Here is a 16,550-nt window from a genome sequence, read left to right on the forward strand (position 1 = left end):
TATATATATATATATATATATATATATATATATATATATGTATTGTTATGTGCATAAGTATATATGTATTGGATAAAAGAGAATCCTGAGGTTTCAAACCAATCCTTTCATCTGAGAAATACTTTCCTCTGACAAAGAGCTTGGATCAAAATGTTAGAATTCTGTTTTCCCTACATCATGCAAGCTTCCATCAATCATTTTTGACAATGAAAACCACCATTAGTTTCAAATGAATCTTTTTTTTGTTTTGTTTACTATCTAATGTTTGAAGTCAGAACTATGTGGTTAAAATAGTCACTTTGCAATGTCATGATGACATGTTCTATCACATTGCACAGTTCTTTGAGAACGTACCTTCTATAGCCTTGCGTTGACCAATATTTTCTGAGTGGAATTTGTAGATAGAAACTGCATAGAAAGTTAATGTATATATGTGGGTATGACATGATATTGTTTGTTTAACCCTTTCATTACCCTATTTCTGTTGAAATGCATGACTTTTGTTTCAAAGCTCAGTTGTTAGAGCGTCGGGCTCACAATTATAAGGTAGTGAGTTTGATTCCTGGACCGGGCTGTGCATTGTGTTCTTGAGCCTGACACTTTATTTCATGCTGCTCCAGTTCACTCAGCTGTAGAATTGAGTTGCGACATCACTGGTGCCCAGCCGTATTGACTTTTGCCTTTCCCTTGGATAACATTGGTGGTATGGAGAGGAGAGGCTGGTATGCATGGGTGACTGCTGGTCTTCCATAAACAATCTTGCCTGAACTTATGCCTCGGAGATTAACTTTCTAGGTGCAGTCCCATGGTCATTCACGAGCAAAGGGGGTCTTTACCTGTTTCAACTAATTCAAAAAATAATGAAAAGTTTACTAAAATAACTTTGTCATTATTAATCCTTTAGCATTTCAACTGGCCATATCCGGCCTAAATATTCTACCTGTTTTATATTCAAACTGGTCAGATCTGGCCTTTCACATCTACCTTACAATGTCATTATGAAGATAAACAATCGAATCATTGAAATATTAATGCTATGAAATAAAGCATAATTAATTCAAAACAATTACAATAAGTATGTATTACATTTGACAGTAATCTGAACGCTGAAGTGTTAAACTAATGTTTGGAACATAAGTTAACATAAAATTTTTGGTGGGTGTTTTTAATTTAGGCTATTTAAAACAGGAAGTTTGTCTCATAAAACTGGGGGCAATTTGATATTAAAAGACTTAATGCACATTTTTTTTCTATATTAGCCTAGGTTGGATGGGGACGTATTTGATGTAGGATGCTTTTACTATCACCAACCTTTACTAGTTTTTCAAGAAACGAAAGTTTCTACTCCACTCCTTTGAAAGCACAGAATGATTTGTCCTAAAGTCCAATCATTTCACTTAAGTGAAGCTATGATATGTAAGCGCTCACTCACACACACACACTCATACATACACAAGGTGCATTCCAGAAGTATTAAGACGTTTTCACAGACTTCAGAAAAGTACAAAATTCTAATCTCCTTCAAAGTAGGATCCCCCGACTTCAATGCACTTGTTTTAACACTCCAGCAACTTCATAAAGGCCCCATGGAAGTCCTCCAACGTGAAAGTGTCCAGAATCCATGTCACAAACTCCATCTTCTCTGTGTTCAAAATTATTGCCTCTAAGGTTCTTTTTCAGCTTGGAGAACAACCAAAAGTCACAGGGAGCAAGGTCTGGACTCTAGGGAGGGCGAGGAGCAGCGCTGATGCCCATCTCTGTCAAGTAGTTAGTTACCAAGATGGAATTATGACGAGCAGTGTTTAGTAGGGTGTGTTGAAAATGTTATTAGCCATTTTCTTCAGTCTGGAATTAAAAAAAAAAAAAGTTGGCAGGCCAAATTAGATGTATAGTTGTTGTTGGCACTCCGTCACTTATGACATCGAGGGTTCCAGTTGATCCGATCAACAGAACAAGCTGCTCGTGAAATTAACGTGCAAGTGGCTGAGCACTCCACAGACACGTGTACCCTTAAAGTAGTTCTTGGGGATGTTCAGCGTGACACAGTGTGACAAGGCTGACCCTTTGAACTACAGGCACAACAGAGACAGGAAGAAAGAGTGAGAGAAAGTTGTGGTGAAAGAGTACAGCAGGGTTTACCACCATCCCCTGCCGGAGCCTCGTGGAGCTTTAGGTGTTTTCGCTCAATAAACACTCACAACACCTGGTCTGGGAATCGAAACCGTGATCCTATGACCGTGAGTCCGCTACCCTAACCACTGGGCCATTGCGCCTCCACAGATGTATAGTAATGATATACTAAAGTTACAAATGTCTAGGACAGTCATAACTGCCTCTCTTAAAAAAAAAAAAAGTTACAAAACCTCTGGTATGCAGAGCTGTAGCAGTTATGCTTAAATAAAGTACAAGCAAGACATGGTCCCCTGACCTTCTAGGAAGGCAGAAATGCCAAATAAGGAGTTGGACTGTGATGATCTGTCCAAGTCATACCAACATGATAAGTGGTCATGAAATGATGATGATGACCCTCTATTTCAAATGAATATAAAATGGTGAAAAATAGAAGAGAACAAAAATGTTTCGAAGTTATATATAGTTTTATTGTAAAAAGAAATGTTTGATTGAATTTTTTTCATATTTTGAAATTAAATATTGATAAATCTGAGATATAAAAATAAATTAATATCAGGTTGAGGAGATGAGCATGAAATTCAATAAATAAATAAATAGTTAAGTGAAGTTTATTATCAATATTAATTTCAATTCGAACAGTTTTTTGCAATCTCACCAGTACTTTTTCCAGTTTCTGAGAATATTTCAATTTTTCAATTAATAAAAAAATCCCATATATTCATTTTTAATATCCGTCTTCCTGTGCTAAAATTTGTTTTAAATGGAGAGTTAGTTGACACAGGATCTTATGGCTGGATGCCTTTCCTGTCTCCAACCTTTATTTTTCAAGTAAGAGATTTCTTTATTCCATGTTTTCAAAAGCACAGAGCACCACACATTTTAGGCTCATCATGTCAACAAGGAAGGCTAAAATCAGTCCTATTTCACTCAAACAGTAACAGGTGCAGAATATCAACATTCACACACACACACTGGGCTTCCTGCAGTTTCTGTCTATCAAATTCCCTCATAGCATTGGTTGGCTCAGGGCTTATAATAGAAGACACCCAATGTGCTGTGCATTGGAGTTGAGCTGTAAATCATGAAGTTGCAAAGCAAACTTCTTAACCACACAGCTATGTGTGTGTGTGTGTATTGTGATCGAAAAGAATAAAAAAATGAAAAGAAAATAATTGTGGTAGTTATAGAAATTAAAAAAATCAAGTCTTGTCATATTTATAGAAAAAATTTCAGTTATATCCTGAAGCTGAACTGGTATTATTTTTAAAAAAGGACACATTGAATAATGTAGCCCTAGACAAATTGTGTCTGAATAAAAGAGAGGACTGTTGCAGTCTGGACACCTTTGGTCAAAGGTCAGATGGATTGGAGCTGACCAGGGGCTAAACAATTAATAATCATACTTGTTAACATTTCTGGGAAAATAAATGCATTTTAAGTTTTGTTTTGTTCTCTCTGAGAGAGTTGGTCTAGGAAGCATTTTAAACTATCATAATGCTCGTTACTGCCTTCATCTGCATCATCGTCATCATTATCCTCATCATCTTCATCCTCTTCATTATTGTTGTCTTGAAATAGATGTGAAAAAGAAATCAGATTTAACGAAAAACCAGCAAAGTTATTTTGATATCTAAATAATTAAATTGATTAATTAATTTAGGATTTAATTAAGAACTGAATTTTCATATATTTAAACTGAGAGCATTTTGGAGTTTGAGAAAATAGTAGAAATTAGACAAAAATCTCAATCCTTTCAGTATGTAGTTCTGTCTTTCAATGATCTGAGCTTAAATCCAACTATAGTTGAGTTTGTCTTCCTTTCCACCATGGTCAATAAAAATAAGTACCACTCATATTCCAGAATTGATTTACTCGACTATACTTGAGCACCTTGTCACCATTATCTATCTCTTTACAACTATTGATCATTTCTTGTTTCTCTTTCTCCCCTTCTGCTACAAAATTTGAGTAGCCATGCATATCCGCTACAAGAATTTGCTCTGACCCCACCCCCAATATCTCATACTTTAACTCCTCATCCCCCAGCATGAAGCTGATCTCACACCTCCCTTGGGGTTCATAGACCTGCATGCCAATGGCAATAGTGCTAGTGGCATGAAAAAAAGGCTCCCAGTACATGCTGTAAAGTAGCTGGTATTAGGAAAGGCATCCAGATATAGAAAACTATGCCAAAGTACACATTGGAGCATGATACAGTCCTTCAATCCATTGGATATTGTCAGCTCATCCAACCAATGTCAGCAGAAAACATAAGTGTTAAATGATGGTGATGACAACTTCCACTTCTTGTGTCAGATCACATCAAAAAAGGCTCCGATAATTGTAATTATGTAACCAATATAACCTGTTTCATGGTTGAGCCATCGGTGATTAAACCAGCAACACTAACTCTAGAGTCTCCTTGTGTGTGATGTGTGAGTCAGCATACTGATAAAAACCAATAGCTGTCAACAAGAACAGATGAACTCAACAAAGAGTCAAAGCCTAAAAATAGAGAGAGCATCCATCAAGGCTTTTGAGTTGAGTATTGCTAACTCTTATCATTCATATATATTTGTGCATACACGCACACACACACACTTTTGAATTACTCTCTTGACAATCTCTGCACCCATTTGTCTCTCAGATGTGCTGGCCTTATCTTTCTTCTGATCAAAGACTTGGGTGAGAGAAGCCCCTTGATAAGAGCAAGGGCTACCCGAGATGATTTAACCTTTTAACATTTAAACCAGCAATATCCAGTTCAAATATGCTGTTTTATGTTCAAACTGGCCAGATCGGACTTCTCACACATATCCTACAATGTCTTTCTAAACTATTGAAGCTATGAGATAATGCATGATCAATTCAAAACAATGTGAATAAATAATCATTACATTTGACAGAGTATCTGAATGCTAAAGGGTTAGATCAATCCTGGCTAAGATTATAATCATTTTATCTTCCATATAGTTAGAAACAATAGACTGGTGCCATTATTTATCCTCACATCTACATGTGGCCAAGTGCTGAGGAGAGAAATTTTGAATTTGATTTTAGAGAGGAAACCAGAAGGATGTATATAAAAAAAAAACCCAATTATCTTTGGAATATTTGAAATAACAAACTACTGAACTGCCAACTAGAAGTTGACAAATTCATATCTACTATGGGTAATTTATTTTGTTTTCTTTTTACACATACACCTTCACAATACCAAACTGGCCTTTCTGTCAGCATCATTCACTTTTTTGAATTTACATTTATTGTGTACAAGCCTCACTACTTACTGTTCACACTATAAAGTGGATGGCTTTAAACAGAGGAAGAATAGGATTGTGATGTCCCTCTAGTCCCATCTTGTCAAGGGCTATTCAACCTCACTGGTGTTGTTGCCATGAGAAAATGCACCCAGTAGATTCTGTAGGAATGTGGTTGATATCAGGAACAGCATCTTGTAGTAACCAAGTTAAACGATGCAAAGAGGCATCTAGTCTTTGGGAGCTGACTAAGGTGTCATGTAGTTGTGAAGTGAACTTTAAAACTTCGTATACCTGCATCTTCTGTGGTGGTTAAAGGCTTATTCTGTTATGTACATGGCAGAATTAGGCTCCTAGCATATAAACAAGGTTATGGTGAGTCAACAGGAAAGCCTCTATGTGGTCATTTGTCCTGCTAGAAACAGCAGTCAAACACCTTCCAAATCACTCTTTGCCATCCCCAAAACAAGAGGCAGCTTTCACTTTTTTGCAGTTGATGAAATGAAGTAATATTAGAATATGTGGGTGAAGTAGGTGGGAGAGCACAATATAACAGATTAAAACCACTCAAATGCCTTCACTACAGAGTGGCCATATTCCAATGACTGAAAAGAATAGAAGAATAAGCAAAGATATATTTGAAGATGGTAGCCTTATGCTCTTTTTGGCAACAGTGATGCATTTAAAAATGAATAATTACAATATGAACAATAAGTGTATTATAAACATGAACCTACAGAATCGGTTTGTTTCTAACATCAGAGGGACACTATTTATATTTTCATCTGTTTCCATTGCCTGAAAATAAATCAAATGAAAAGGTTTACAATGTTTAACCTTCTCCTTTGCTATCCTGACTATTCGCATTAAATAATAATGAAAAAAAAACAAACCGTTTATGTTTTACTGTTTCAGTCAATCAAACAGACCCCAGTACATACTTTTTTAAAGTTTGGTACTTTTCCTCTATCAGTTTCTTTTGCCAAACTGTCAGGCAGTGGTGGGACACACACACACACACAAATACAGCAAAAAATCAATACAGTTTCTATCTACCATATTCACTCTCAACTCACATTCTAATATCTACTTTTTGATGCATACATAGGTCAGACAGAGTTTGTTGAGGTAGATTTTCCATGCCCAAAAGATGACATCCATTTATAACAATCATAGTACATCTAGCCAAGGAGACACAAACAAACACATATATATATATAGATAGATAGATATGATGGTCTTCTTTCAGTTTTTGTCATCCAAATCCATTCGCAAGGCTTTGGTTGATCCAGGGCTATAATAGAAGACACCTGCCCAATGTACCATGCAGTGGGACTGGATCCAAAACTGTGTGATTGGTAAGCAAATTTCTTAAACACTTTTATGTAGATCTTCTTGTAACTTAAGAATATGCCCTGATACCTCTTCACTATCTTTTCTCCTTTCCCAGCTGGCATAACCTGCAAAACACCTGTTTCTGTCTCCACCTGGCATAAAGCCATCTTTCTCAGATGAGGGATCTTGTCTTATGAGTTATTTAGTGACCTCACTAGTAAAAAGCACCTAGTAGACTCTGTGAAGTAGTTGATGTTAGGAATGGCATCCAGCTATAGAAATGATGTCAAAGCAGACATTGGAGCTTGGCATAGTCCTCTGGCTCATCAACTCCTGTCAAACCATTCAATCCATGCTAGCATGGAAAATGGACATTAAACATTGATGATACATATATATATATTGACGACAATATGCACAGACAGTCAGGCACACAGACAGATAACTGCTATAAGTTTTGTTCAGAGTGGAAGATTCATTGACTTAAAAGAATTCAACTGCAGCTATTTTACTTGAAGAATAACAGTTCTCATCAAAGACTTAGCTTATTTTATCATTGAAAACTTACCTGTTTTTCATTTTTCTTTAGTTGGCCTGCATCTTCATCATGACAACCTTCTTCTACAGCTATTTTATGCTTTAGCGCAAGCTCTTCAACCTAAAAGAAAAACAAGAAACTAGTTTTGAAACATATTTTCGTTTCCTAATATGAGTTGCATAAATCTACAAATTTTGAAGTGAAAAAAGGGCATATTTCTCCATAAGCACAAACAACAACATGATAAAAACAAGTATTTATCTCGAAGTTTTGACACGAGCAGCAGAAATATAAACTGTTCTTGTTAGACTATAGTAGGAAGCACTTACAGATGAATTTGAAGCTAACCTTGTCACTAAAATTCGCAGAGGCAAGTTTGTAGAATTAAATTGACCACTCAAATACTGAAGACAACTCATTTGTGCTTCTTTATAATTAACATTACAAAGAGTGGATATTTTCTGTTTGGCTGCACCTGTGGAAATCACAAAGTTTAGTGAAAATTTTAAAATTTGGTGTATTGATGTAATTTTCCACAGTGTATATCAGGGGATATTTAACTTTTTCCAGAAAAATGTTTTAAAAAAGTTACCAAGGTCATTTTGTGCATGACAGCATATGTTGTCAACTGTAAACAAATTAAATATTGGCAGAATTCTGCTTTATGCACACCTTATAACCTCTTATAACTTCTTTTATTTATTGGAATTTTCAGAAAAGTTTTGCAAATTTGTATTCTACATGTGGGAATTTATAATTTATGCAAAAAAAAGTTGGTGTGTGATTTAAGGCCTATTTAGCTATTATCTTTAGTACATCTTACAACCATTTAATAAGTGAAAAATGACCAAGTGAGTAAATAGCTTGGGAAGAGCTTGGCTTGTTACTATGAAAACAGGCATGAATGTGTCCTGTCTGCAGCCTACAATTGGTTAAAATTACTGAAAATTTGTAAATTTAAAAGCTAATAATCATCATCAGTGTTTAACATCCATTTTCCATGCTGGCATGGGTTGGATGGTTTGACTGGAGACTGGTAAGCCAGGAGACCACACCAGGCTCCAATCTGATCTGGCAATGTTTCTACAGCTGCATGCCTTTCCTAATGCCAACCACTCTGAGTGTAATGGGTGCTTTTTATGCGCCACCGGCATGGGAGCCAGTCAGGTGACACTGGCATCGGCCACCTCAAGCACAAAATGTTGCCTGACGATTAAAAGGTATTTTTTAAACAGGCTGGTTATGCAACACTGGTGTAGGCTATGGCTGTGATCTCACTTTCCTTGCTGGGTCTTCTCAATCACAGCATATCCCCAGAGGTCTCGGTCTTTCGTCATTGTCTCTGTGAGGCCCAATGTTTGAAGGTCATGCTTCACCACCCCATCTCATGTCTTCCTGGGTCTCCTTCTTCAATTCTTTAGTTATTGATTGATGGCACAAATGAATTTCATGTCAATGATTAACACACAAAACTACATCATTACACCTAATATGAAATCAATTGGAACAGAAATTGAAAAGTGGCAGCCAAACAGAACAGTACTGATCTTTGTAGAGGATCTAAAACTAATTGGGGTTAAAGTATATTTGTCTTTAAGGAGGGTAGCCTAGGCTTTGGGATGCAGATTTGATGTATGCAAGGTCCACCAGAACTGAGGCTTAGTATTTGCGTCAATTTTTAGAAACTATTATATAGGTATGGTACATCAAACGGCGGAGGTAAAGAATACGTACACCACCGGTTTTGGGCGTAACAAAAACCCTAACTCTAAACACCGGGTGTGCGTATTCTTTACCTTCGCCCATTAAACTGATAAAAGAGAAGTGGTATCAAGATTATTTCCAAAAGTAAGTGAAGTAGTTCGAAATAACATCTGAAACCCTGCCACGAAATAAATATGTGCTATGTTACAAATTTTAGCATATAATATAACTAACTATCTTTCTTCTCGTAGTTTATTTGTTTTTTAGGCGTTTCTTTTATTTTTAACGGCAAGGGGAAACCCTACAGTCAGCCAAATTTCTCTCAAGATACTCGCAGTCTAAAACCAAAAGATACAATAGACAATGTAGTCCCTGATAGAGAAAAAAGACGGAATGGTCATGACTGGATTGCATCTCATTATAAGTCTACTGAATCAAAATTCATAACAAAGAGAATATAATGAACGAAAATAAATACTTTATATCTTCTAGCATAAGGAAATATTTTACAGAAAATTCAGGATGTAGAGTTTATACATTTTATACTTACTTTTAAACGACTTAATTGATCTTCGTGAAGTTCTATAATTGATTTTATATATTTTTCTTCCCATTTTAACATGCTAAATTGTTTTTGAAGATATTCCGTGTTTGACATAATTAAACAGAAAAGTTACTTTCTCTCTATCAGAAAATTCTATCAATATTTCATCTCACAAATATATATATTATTGTATTATACCCGAGCGATTAGTTAGATAAAACAAAACTCTGATGAATCAAGCGTTTACATACTTAATGCAGAAAGCATTTGAAAAGCTAACACAACTTCCGGTACCATAATTGTTTGCTTTCGGAATATGTAAATATTTAATTATTTCAATTCTTAATGTTGTTCAAGTTTCTTTGCTTGCATGAAAATCAACATAATGAATATTTCATGATGTCGTTTGCCAAGTATGTTAATACTTTTGGCTTTATTGCAGAACATCCAAAGTAAACTGTTCTCAAGTTACAGGCATTAGTGAAGGGAGGCAACTCTCATTACAGTAAATGTTTTAAAATATTTTAAATATAAACAATATGAGAGACCACTATGTGGATCCCTTGTATGCTAAAAATAGACGTCAATTTTGCTTTTTTTGTAAACTGAATTGAAAACTTAAGATTGAAAACATAAAAAATTTCAGTCTGAGAGATGGTAGAAAAACCTCCGTGATTTCTAATAACATTACCGAAAACAAGTTCAGAGTAAAATTCCCAATCAAAATGGTTGAAAAAGAAAGTATAAACAGAAAAAAAAAGAAAATTAGTAATAAACGATAAAATATACTGTTATCTTGTGGAATTCTATCTCTGATCGCTGGTATATATGTCAAAGAAAATTGAGCTAATGGAAATAAGATGCCGAAATAAAGAAATAAATACACCGCACTCAGTAACAGATATCTGCCCAAAAAGCTGATGTTTAGTTTATCTGTTAGAGTTGACATGGCATTTATATAGTGTTAGTTGTTTTGGTTGTTTCACATTATCTCATAGCAGATTGTGTAGTTCTCCTGGAGAAAAATTTGAAGTTCAATAATGGTATATATGGTAATCTTGCTGAATGTTTTTGTAATAAGAACGTCTTTGACATCTGGCATAAACGAAATGGATGTAGCATATTAAACGAAATTAAGTTAAGGAGAATAAATGAGCAGGATACAAAAAAAAAAAAAAAGAAAGAAAGAAAGGAAAAAAATGAATTTCAAAAACAACACGTCTGCTTTCAAGGTGCTAAAAACAAAAAAAGTCCAAAATCACTGTTTAATGGAATATTTCGATTTGATTGTCACTTGTGTAAAGAAGATATGCTTTGGTCAAGTTTAGGAATGGCTTAACGCGAAGTCTATGAGAAGTTCCATATACAAAATATTTATTCATCGTTAACAAAAATGTTGTTATGACAAACGATAGAAAAGAAGATATTTAAGTGGCTAAAAGTACAGAGTACTCTTCGCTGAACAGGATGTAGTGGCTTCATGCAGGTATGGCGTGGATTCGATCCTCGATCACCAAATTTCACTTAACAGTTCAACAGCACTTTTCTCACGGTAAAACAATAGTTTTTCTGTGAGTGACAGCAGTTACATTTGCCAGGTGCCTTCACTAAGCAGAATAATGTCTTTGCGACTTGGCCCTTCTAACCTCTTCTATTTCACCAAAAGATCTCCAACGAAATCTGTTGTTCTCAACAATATATCTATCCTTCTAGCTAATTTTGCATAGTTATAAATACTAGAATTTGGTAAGGCAAAATCAGTTATATATCAAGTCGGTAGTTCGGGTGGATGGTTTCTTTTCGGAGCCATTCAATATCGAACGCTCGGTTCGTCAAGGTTGTCCACTCACGCCCCTTGCTCTATGTATTGACTCTCGAGCCACTACTGCGAAGATTGGAGGTGACGAGTGGAGATCCGCAAGATCTAGGATATGGAAAGTCAGTCTTAGCGTATGCTGACTATGTCACTGTCATTGTATCCAGGGACCAGGACCTACAGAGGGTAGGTGAGGCTCTAAAAGATTACGAAGCGGTGGCAGGAGCAAGAAATAACTGGGATAAGTTGGTCGGCTTGCAGCTCGGCACTTGGAGAGGCAAGTCGATGCCGTCCAATACTCAGACCTGGTCTGGGAGGAGGCTGTCCGTGAAAGGAAGGGCGGAGGTGGCAAATGTATTTATCGCATCTGTCATTACCTACCGCCTAACCGTCGTGCCGTGTCCCGATTCGTGGCTAAGCAAGTTGGAACGCATGCTCTTTCACTTCTTGTGGGAGGGCATATGGTCTCTTGTAAGGCACTCTATCTGCTGTCAATAGCCGCTAAAGAGTGGGTAAGGGATGCCTTGGCTAAAGATGCGCTGAGGTTGAGGCATCTCTGGCTCTACCTGGACAGTGAGCGAGTATAGTCACTGTTCGTTGATGAGATATTTCCCAGGTTCACCTCCTTTGGTGAACTGGAAACTGGGATCAGGCATAGACCAAGGCTGGGAGTTTGGCAAGCAGAGTGTCGACAGGCGCTCGTGCTTCTCTCCCAAACAAGGAATGCCGCCGGAGGGAGTACCCCCTCGGCGTACTATAGAGGGCTGGTAGAGGGCAAGTGCGATGACAGCCTGGGAAAGACTCTGGGTTTCGATGAAAGTCAGCTTGCCAACCTGCATCGAAGGACTTGGCTGTGTTTCTGAAGTGCCTTGCCAGTTCGGGATAAACTATAAAATATCCCTATATACATTTTTAATTGCCCAGACTGTTTCATAGTGTGAAGACCATCTAGTTACACATAAGCTCTTTAGAGAAAAGGCTAGATTGCCCTGTGTGTTTAAAATCCCCAATCTTCGAGGAGATTCAGAAAAGAAAACATACAGCTGCTGCAAGATGTCAAAATAATCAATAACATATTTGTTTTGCTTTACTTTCATGTTTTGATAATGTTATTTTTAATAACAATACATCTCACAGTTGTAAAATAAGGCATTTTGAAACTACGTACATGCCAACAACCAAAAAGCTAGCTGCGTACCCGTAGCTTTATATGTTTAGTGGTTACTCCGATGCGAAAACCAGAAAAAAAAGTGTGTAATATTCAACATAGGCAGTAAACAAAAAACAAAATAAAACAGAGTGGACCCGGAAGTTGTTACTATCGCAAACAGCAGTAGCTTTTTCAACTGAATACATGTCGTTTATTGGCTAAAATTATCCAAATACGACAACTTTAACACGAAAAATTAATTTTAAAATCTGTGAGTCAAATTGAACAGATCTAAGAAGTGCGCACGCTTCTGTTATGTACTGATTTTCTTTTTGTTTCTTCACTATCATACGCGGCAAAACTTCCTTTTGTCCCCCCACAAACACCCCTTTTTAAAATTTAATTCTTTTTTTCTACACAAACCCCTTAATCCCCTTGTTTGTCCCCTCTATGTTTAGCCCCCTGTGGGCAATAAAGAAATATATATTACTTTGTACAAGATGCAGCACGGAATTTTGTCGCGGTCTCAAAGCGACGAAAATATTTTGGCAAATTAAATTTAAATGTTGAAGTGAATCTAACGGTTTTTGTATATTTAAATGGCTTATGAACGCCTACGTTGCAATTGTTTTTGTACAAGTATTTACAGAATATTAGCTGCAATTATTAGTTTTTGTAATTAGAATTGTCTTCCCTTACTTCCGTTCGATTTTAAAAACATTTCTGTCATATTCCACAGTAGAGTCACTTTTTACCGAAAATTTTCGTTTCAACCAGCGAAGTGCTGTTTGTTTCCCAGCAAATATGACAGAACACGATGTATGTGGAATTGCCTCGGGTTTAAATGTGCACATTGAATACTGGTAAATAAGAACTATATATTTCTTTAGGCTTGGTGACCGATTCTTATTAAGAATCCCGCTTCGTATTTATTGTTGATTTCCCCGTTTTGTTAATTTCGGAAGGAATGCATATACACAGTACTACTACTGCCTGTCACTTCTGTTTTATAAAAAGGTGTCATCTGTTAGGGAGCTTATTTTGCAACAATAACACATTGTCTCTGTGTTTTAATTCTCTAGAGGATTCCAAGAATCAATACCATCCACTATGAACGATATATTACTATATCGTCATAAATAAAGCATACATTGGGTTTTGGCATAACTACAGAAATCTGTGCGTTTGTGCACGCGAAGATTTCTACCACACAAACACACATATATATATGTAATTAAAAAAGTTCAAACGGGGAATTATTCCATTCAATATATCATGTTTATTATAGAGATTATGTAACAAATTATACTTTACATTTATATATTTAACTGTGTGTATATTCCTTATTTTTGCTTCTGGTGTCTTCTGCCTTTCTTTTAGAAACGTTTACCTGGGAATTTACTTAAAGTGAAAAAAAATTCGTAAGCAACAGATAAGTCGCCTTAATAACATATTCCTGTGTACCAGACCGTTAGCTGTTATTTTTAGCATAACGAGTTTTCTGATGTGGGCTTCATTTGCCTTCTTTGCCTGTTTGTTGCTTCAGTAGAAATCTATGGATGCACAAACGCACAAAACGATGAAAATAGAACAAATATGGACGAGCGGGGAACGCTTCTCAAAAATAGCCCCCAATTGTTTTCCCCAAAATTCCTATGTCTTCGGAATCTACATAGTCTGAGGTATATTTGTAAAGAATTTCATTAATAAAAACCCATTTTTCTGAAAGTTATGATCATCCAAAGTCGGGGAGGGGGCAGAAATCTGTAGTTAGGCCGATTATATAATCCTCTCCTTCCCGGGGGAGGGACCCAGAAAATTTTCAACATTTCGTATGTTGGTGAGAACCTTAAGTGTCTAAAACGATAATTTATGAAATGAGTTAAAATATTTGTAAGTTTCGTTGCATGCGTTCCAAAACTGTTTTTCAACAATGACCTTTTATTGGCACATTTTGTTGGCATTTCCACTGTCAATATTTCCTAAATTAGTTTGACCGTAAAATATTTGGTCAAAATATAGTTGTTTGTCTTTACGTTCTGAGTTCAAATTCCGCCGAGGTCGACTTTGCCTTTCATCCGGTTAATGTTTACAAGTATACCGGCACGTAAAAATCGCCGCCCCCTCCCCCGCCTTTAAAAAAAAAATTTTCTCATCGGATTCCTGTGTTTTCGATGATGGAAATTCTGAATATGCCAAAAACCATGTTTTCAAAATTTTAAATTCCCACATCTCCACCCCAAATTTTTAAATTTCAACTTTTTTTATTATTTTTTTCTCAATCTACGTGGGAAAATATGGAGATTAAGAATATGGAGGAAAAATAAATAATTTCAAATTTTCTGTGAGGAAACTCCAAAACTGATTCATACACCCCACGTCACTCTATCCCGCTGTCTAAAAGTGAAAATGAACGGCTTGTGTGTTTGTGTGCGCGCGCATGTGAATGAACAGAGAAAATACACAGAAATATGTTTTACATACCTGTCGTATACGTCGGTTTTGCTTTTTCGCTTTAAAGGTAAACGGTCCTGATAGAAGCAAACACGATATTCAGTAATATGTTTGTGTTCTTCATTCAGAAAGAATAAAAACTTTATGGGACTTTGTTCATGTGTATCTGCATGCAGGTGTGTGCATGTGTTTGGGGAGGCGGGGGTAGTGTGCAAGAAAGACATTTATGGAAAGGTATTGATGAAAATTTTATGAAAATAAGTTATCTTTATATGCCATATTCACAATCCTGCCATGTATGTATTTCCGACAGACCAAAACCATCTCATCAATTTCTACTTCAACTTCCAGTCCTCTGATAACAGTTTGGTGGTTTTCTGCCCAAAACTGGCAGACCTCCGAACAGAAAGACCGCCAATCTATGGAGGCTCTATGGCAGAATCCAAGGTTTTCCTCTGTTGATTTGTAGACCAAGCTGTGCTGAAGAAGTGGTTTACAAAAAACAAAACTTTCAAAGGTGGATGCCTTCCAGAAAGGTATCCTTAAATGTAGATATGGAGTCTCTACATTCCCTTCTAGACCATCCATGTTGTTGCATCACCTTATGGCAGCGCCATATGTTTGTCCCTTGGTGCAAAATGCATGGGGTATTGCAGTTCAGACAATCTCGTGTACACTGCAGGAGGCTGTGTTTGGCTAAAAATGCAATAGAGGCATCATCATTGCTGTGGAAATGGTGAATGCCTTCATATGGACTGACATTGCAAGAATTGCAAAGAGCCATGCTGTTGTATCAAGTCTTCAAATTCAAGGGTGTAAATGAAATGTGAATAAACATTAGTGTGAATCCTGATTCTTTCACTTGTAGTGTGGTATTAGCAGAGCAATCTTTCGTTTTGTACTCAAAGGTGATGGCATTCGGTAAATTCCGTAAATTCACTGAACCAGCATTTAATACTGACTTTCCTATCATGTGGAGAATTGCAAATATGACATATAAAGATAATTTATTTTTCATAGAATTTTTATCAATACCTTTCTGTAAATGTGCCTAGAGTAAAAAAAATGTATAGTTTTATGTCCAGCAATTTTTATGGCTATCATGAAATAATTATTGATTTTAGTATTTGACTAGAAAAGACGAATACACTTTTACTACTACTACTAATAATAATAGGCACAAGACCTGGGGGATAGTCAATTATATCGAGCCTGGTGTTCCACTAGTACTTCTTTGATTGACTAGCCCTTTCCCCAAAATTTCGGGTTTATGCCTAATGTAGAAAGAAAAGAAAAGAAAATAATAGTTTGAAATTTTGGCACAAAGCCTGCAATTTTAGGGAAAGAGTGTTAGTCACTGATATCAACCCCAGTACTTGACTGGTACTTCATTTTATTGACTCCTGAAGGTTGAAAGGCAAAGTTGATTGTGGCAAAATTTGAACCCAGAACGTGAAACCAGAACAAATGTCACTAAGCATTTTATCTGACATACTAATAATTCTGCCAACTTGTTGGCCTAATAATAATAATAATAATAATAATAATAATTCTTTCTGCTATAGGCACAGGTCTGAAATTGTGGTGGAAGGGACTAATCAATTTGATCACCCCCC

At 36.3% G+C, this 16,550-nt stretch overlaps 2 protein-coding genes across 3 annotated transcripts in view; one reads left to right on the top strand and one right to left on the bottom strand.

Annotated features, from left to right (window-relative positions):
- Positions 1-2,578: 2,578 nt before the first annotated feature.
- Positions 2,579-10,014, bottom strand: LOC106881052 (snRNA-activating protein complex subunit 5). The gene is made up of 4 exons (XM_014931260.2): positions 9,521-10,014; positions 7,297-7,386; positions 6,131-6,191; positions 2,579-3,701 (listed from the first exon to the last, which is right to left on the bottom strand). Exons 1-4 carry the CDS (start codon positions 9,626-9,628, stop codon positions 3,568-3,570), a joined length of 393 nt encoding a protein of 130 aa, XP_014786746.1. The 5' UTR covers positions 9,629-10,014; the 3' UTR covers positions 2,579-3,567.
- Positions 10,015-13,153: 3,139 nt separating this feature from the next.
- LOC106881051 (uncharacterized) overlaps positions 13,154-16,550 on the top strand; it is a 26,657-nt gene continuing 23,260 nt past the window's right edge. The window contains exon 1 of one of the 2 annotated variants that reach the window (XM_014931259.2): positions 13,154-13,343. The gene's annotated coding sequence lies outside the window, so the exon portion shown is untranslated. The remainder of the gene's footprint in view (positions 13,344-16,550) is intronic. The other variant, XR_008266075.1, reaches the window with a different exon arrangement.

Source organism: Octopus bimaculoides, chromosome 18, assembly GCF_001194135.2.
Source record: "Octopus bimaculoides isolate UCB-OBI-ISO-001 chromosome 18, ASM119413v2, whole genome shotgun sequence".
NCBI lineage: Eukaryota > Metazoa > Mollusca > Cephalopoda > Octopoda > Octopodidae > Octopus > Octopus bimaculoides.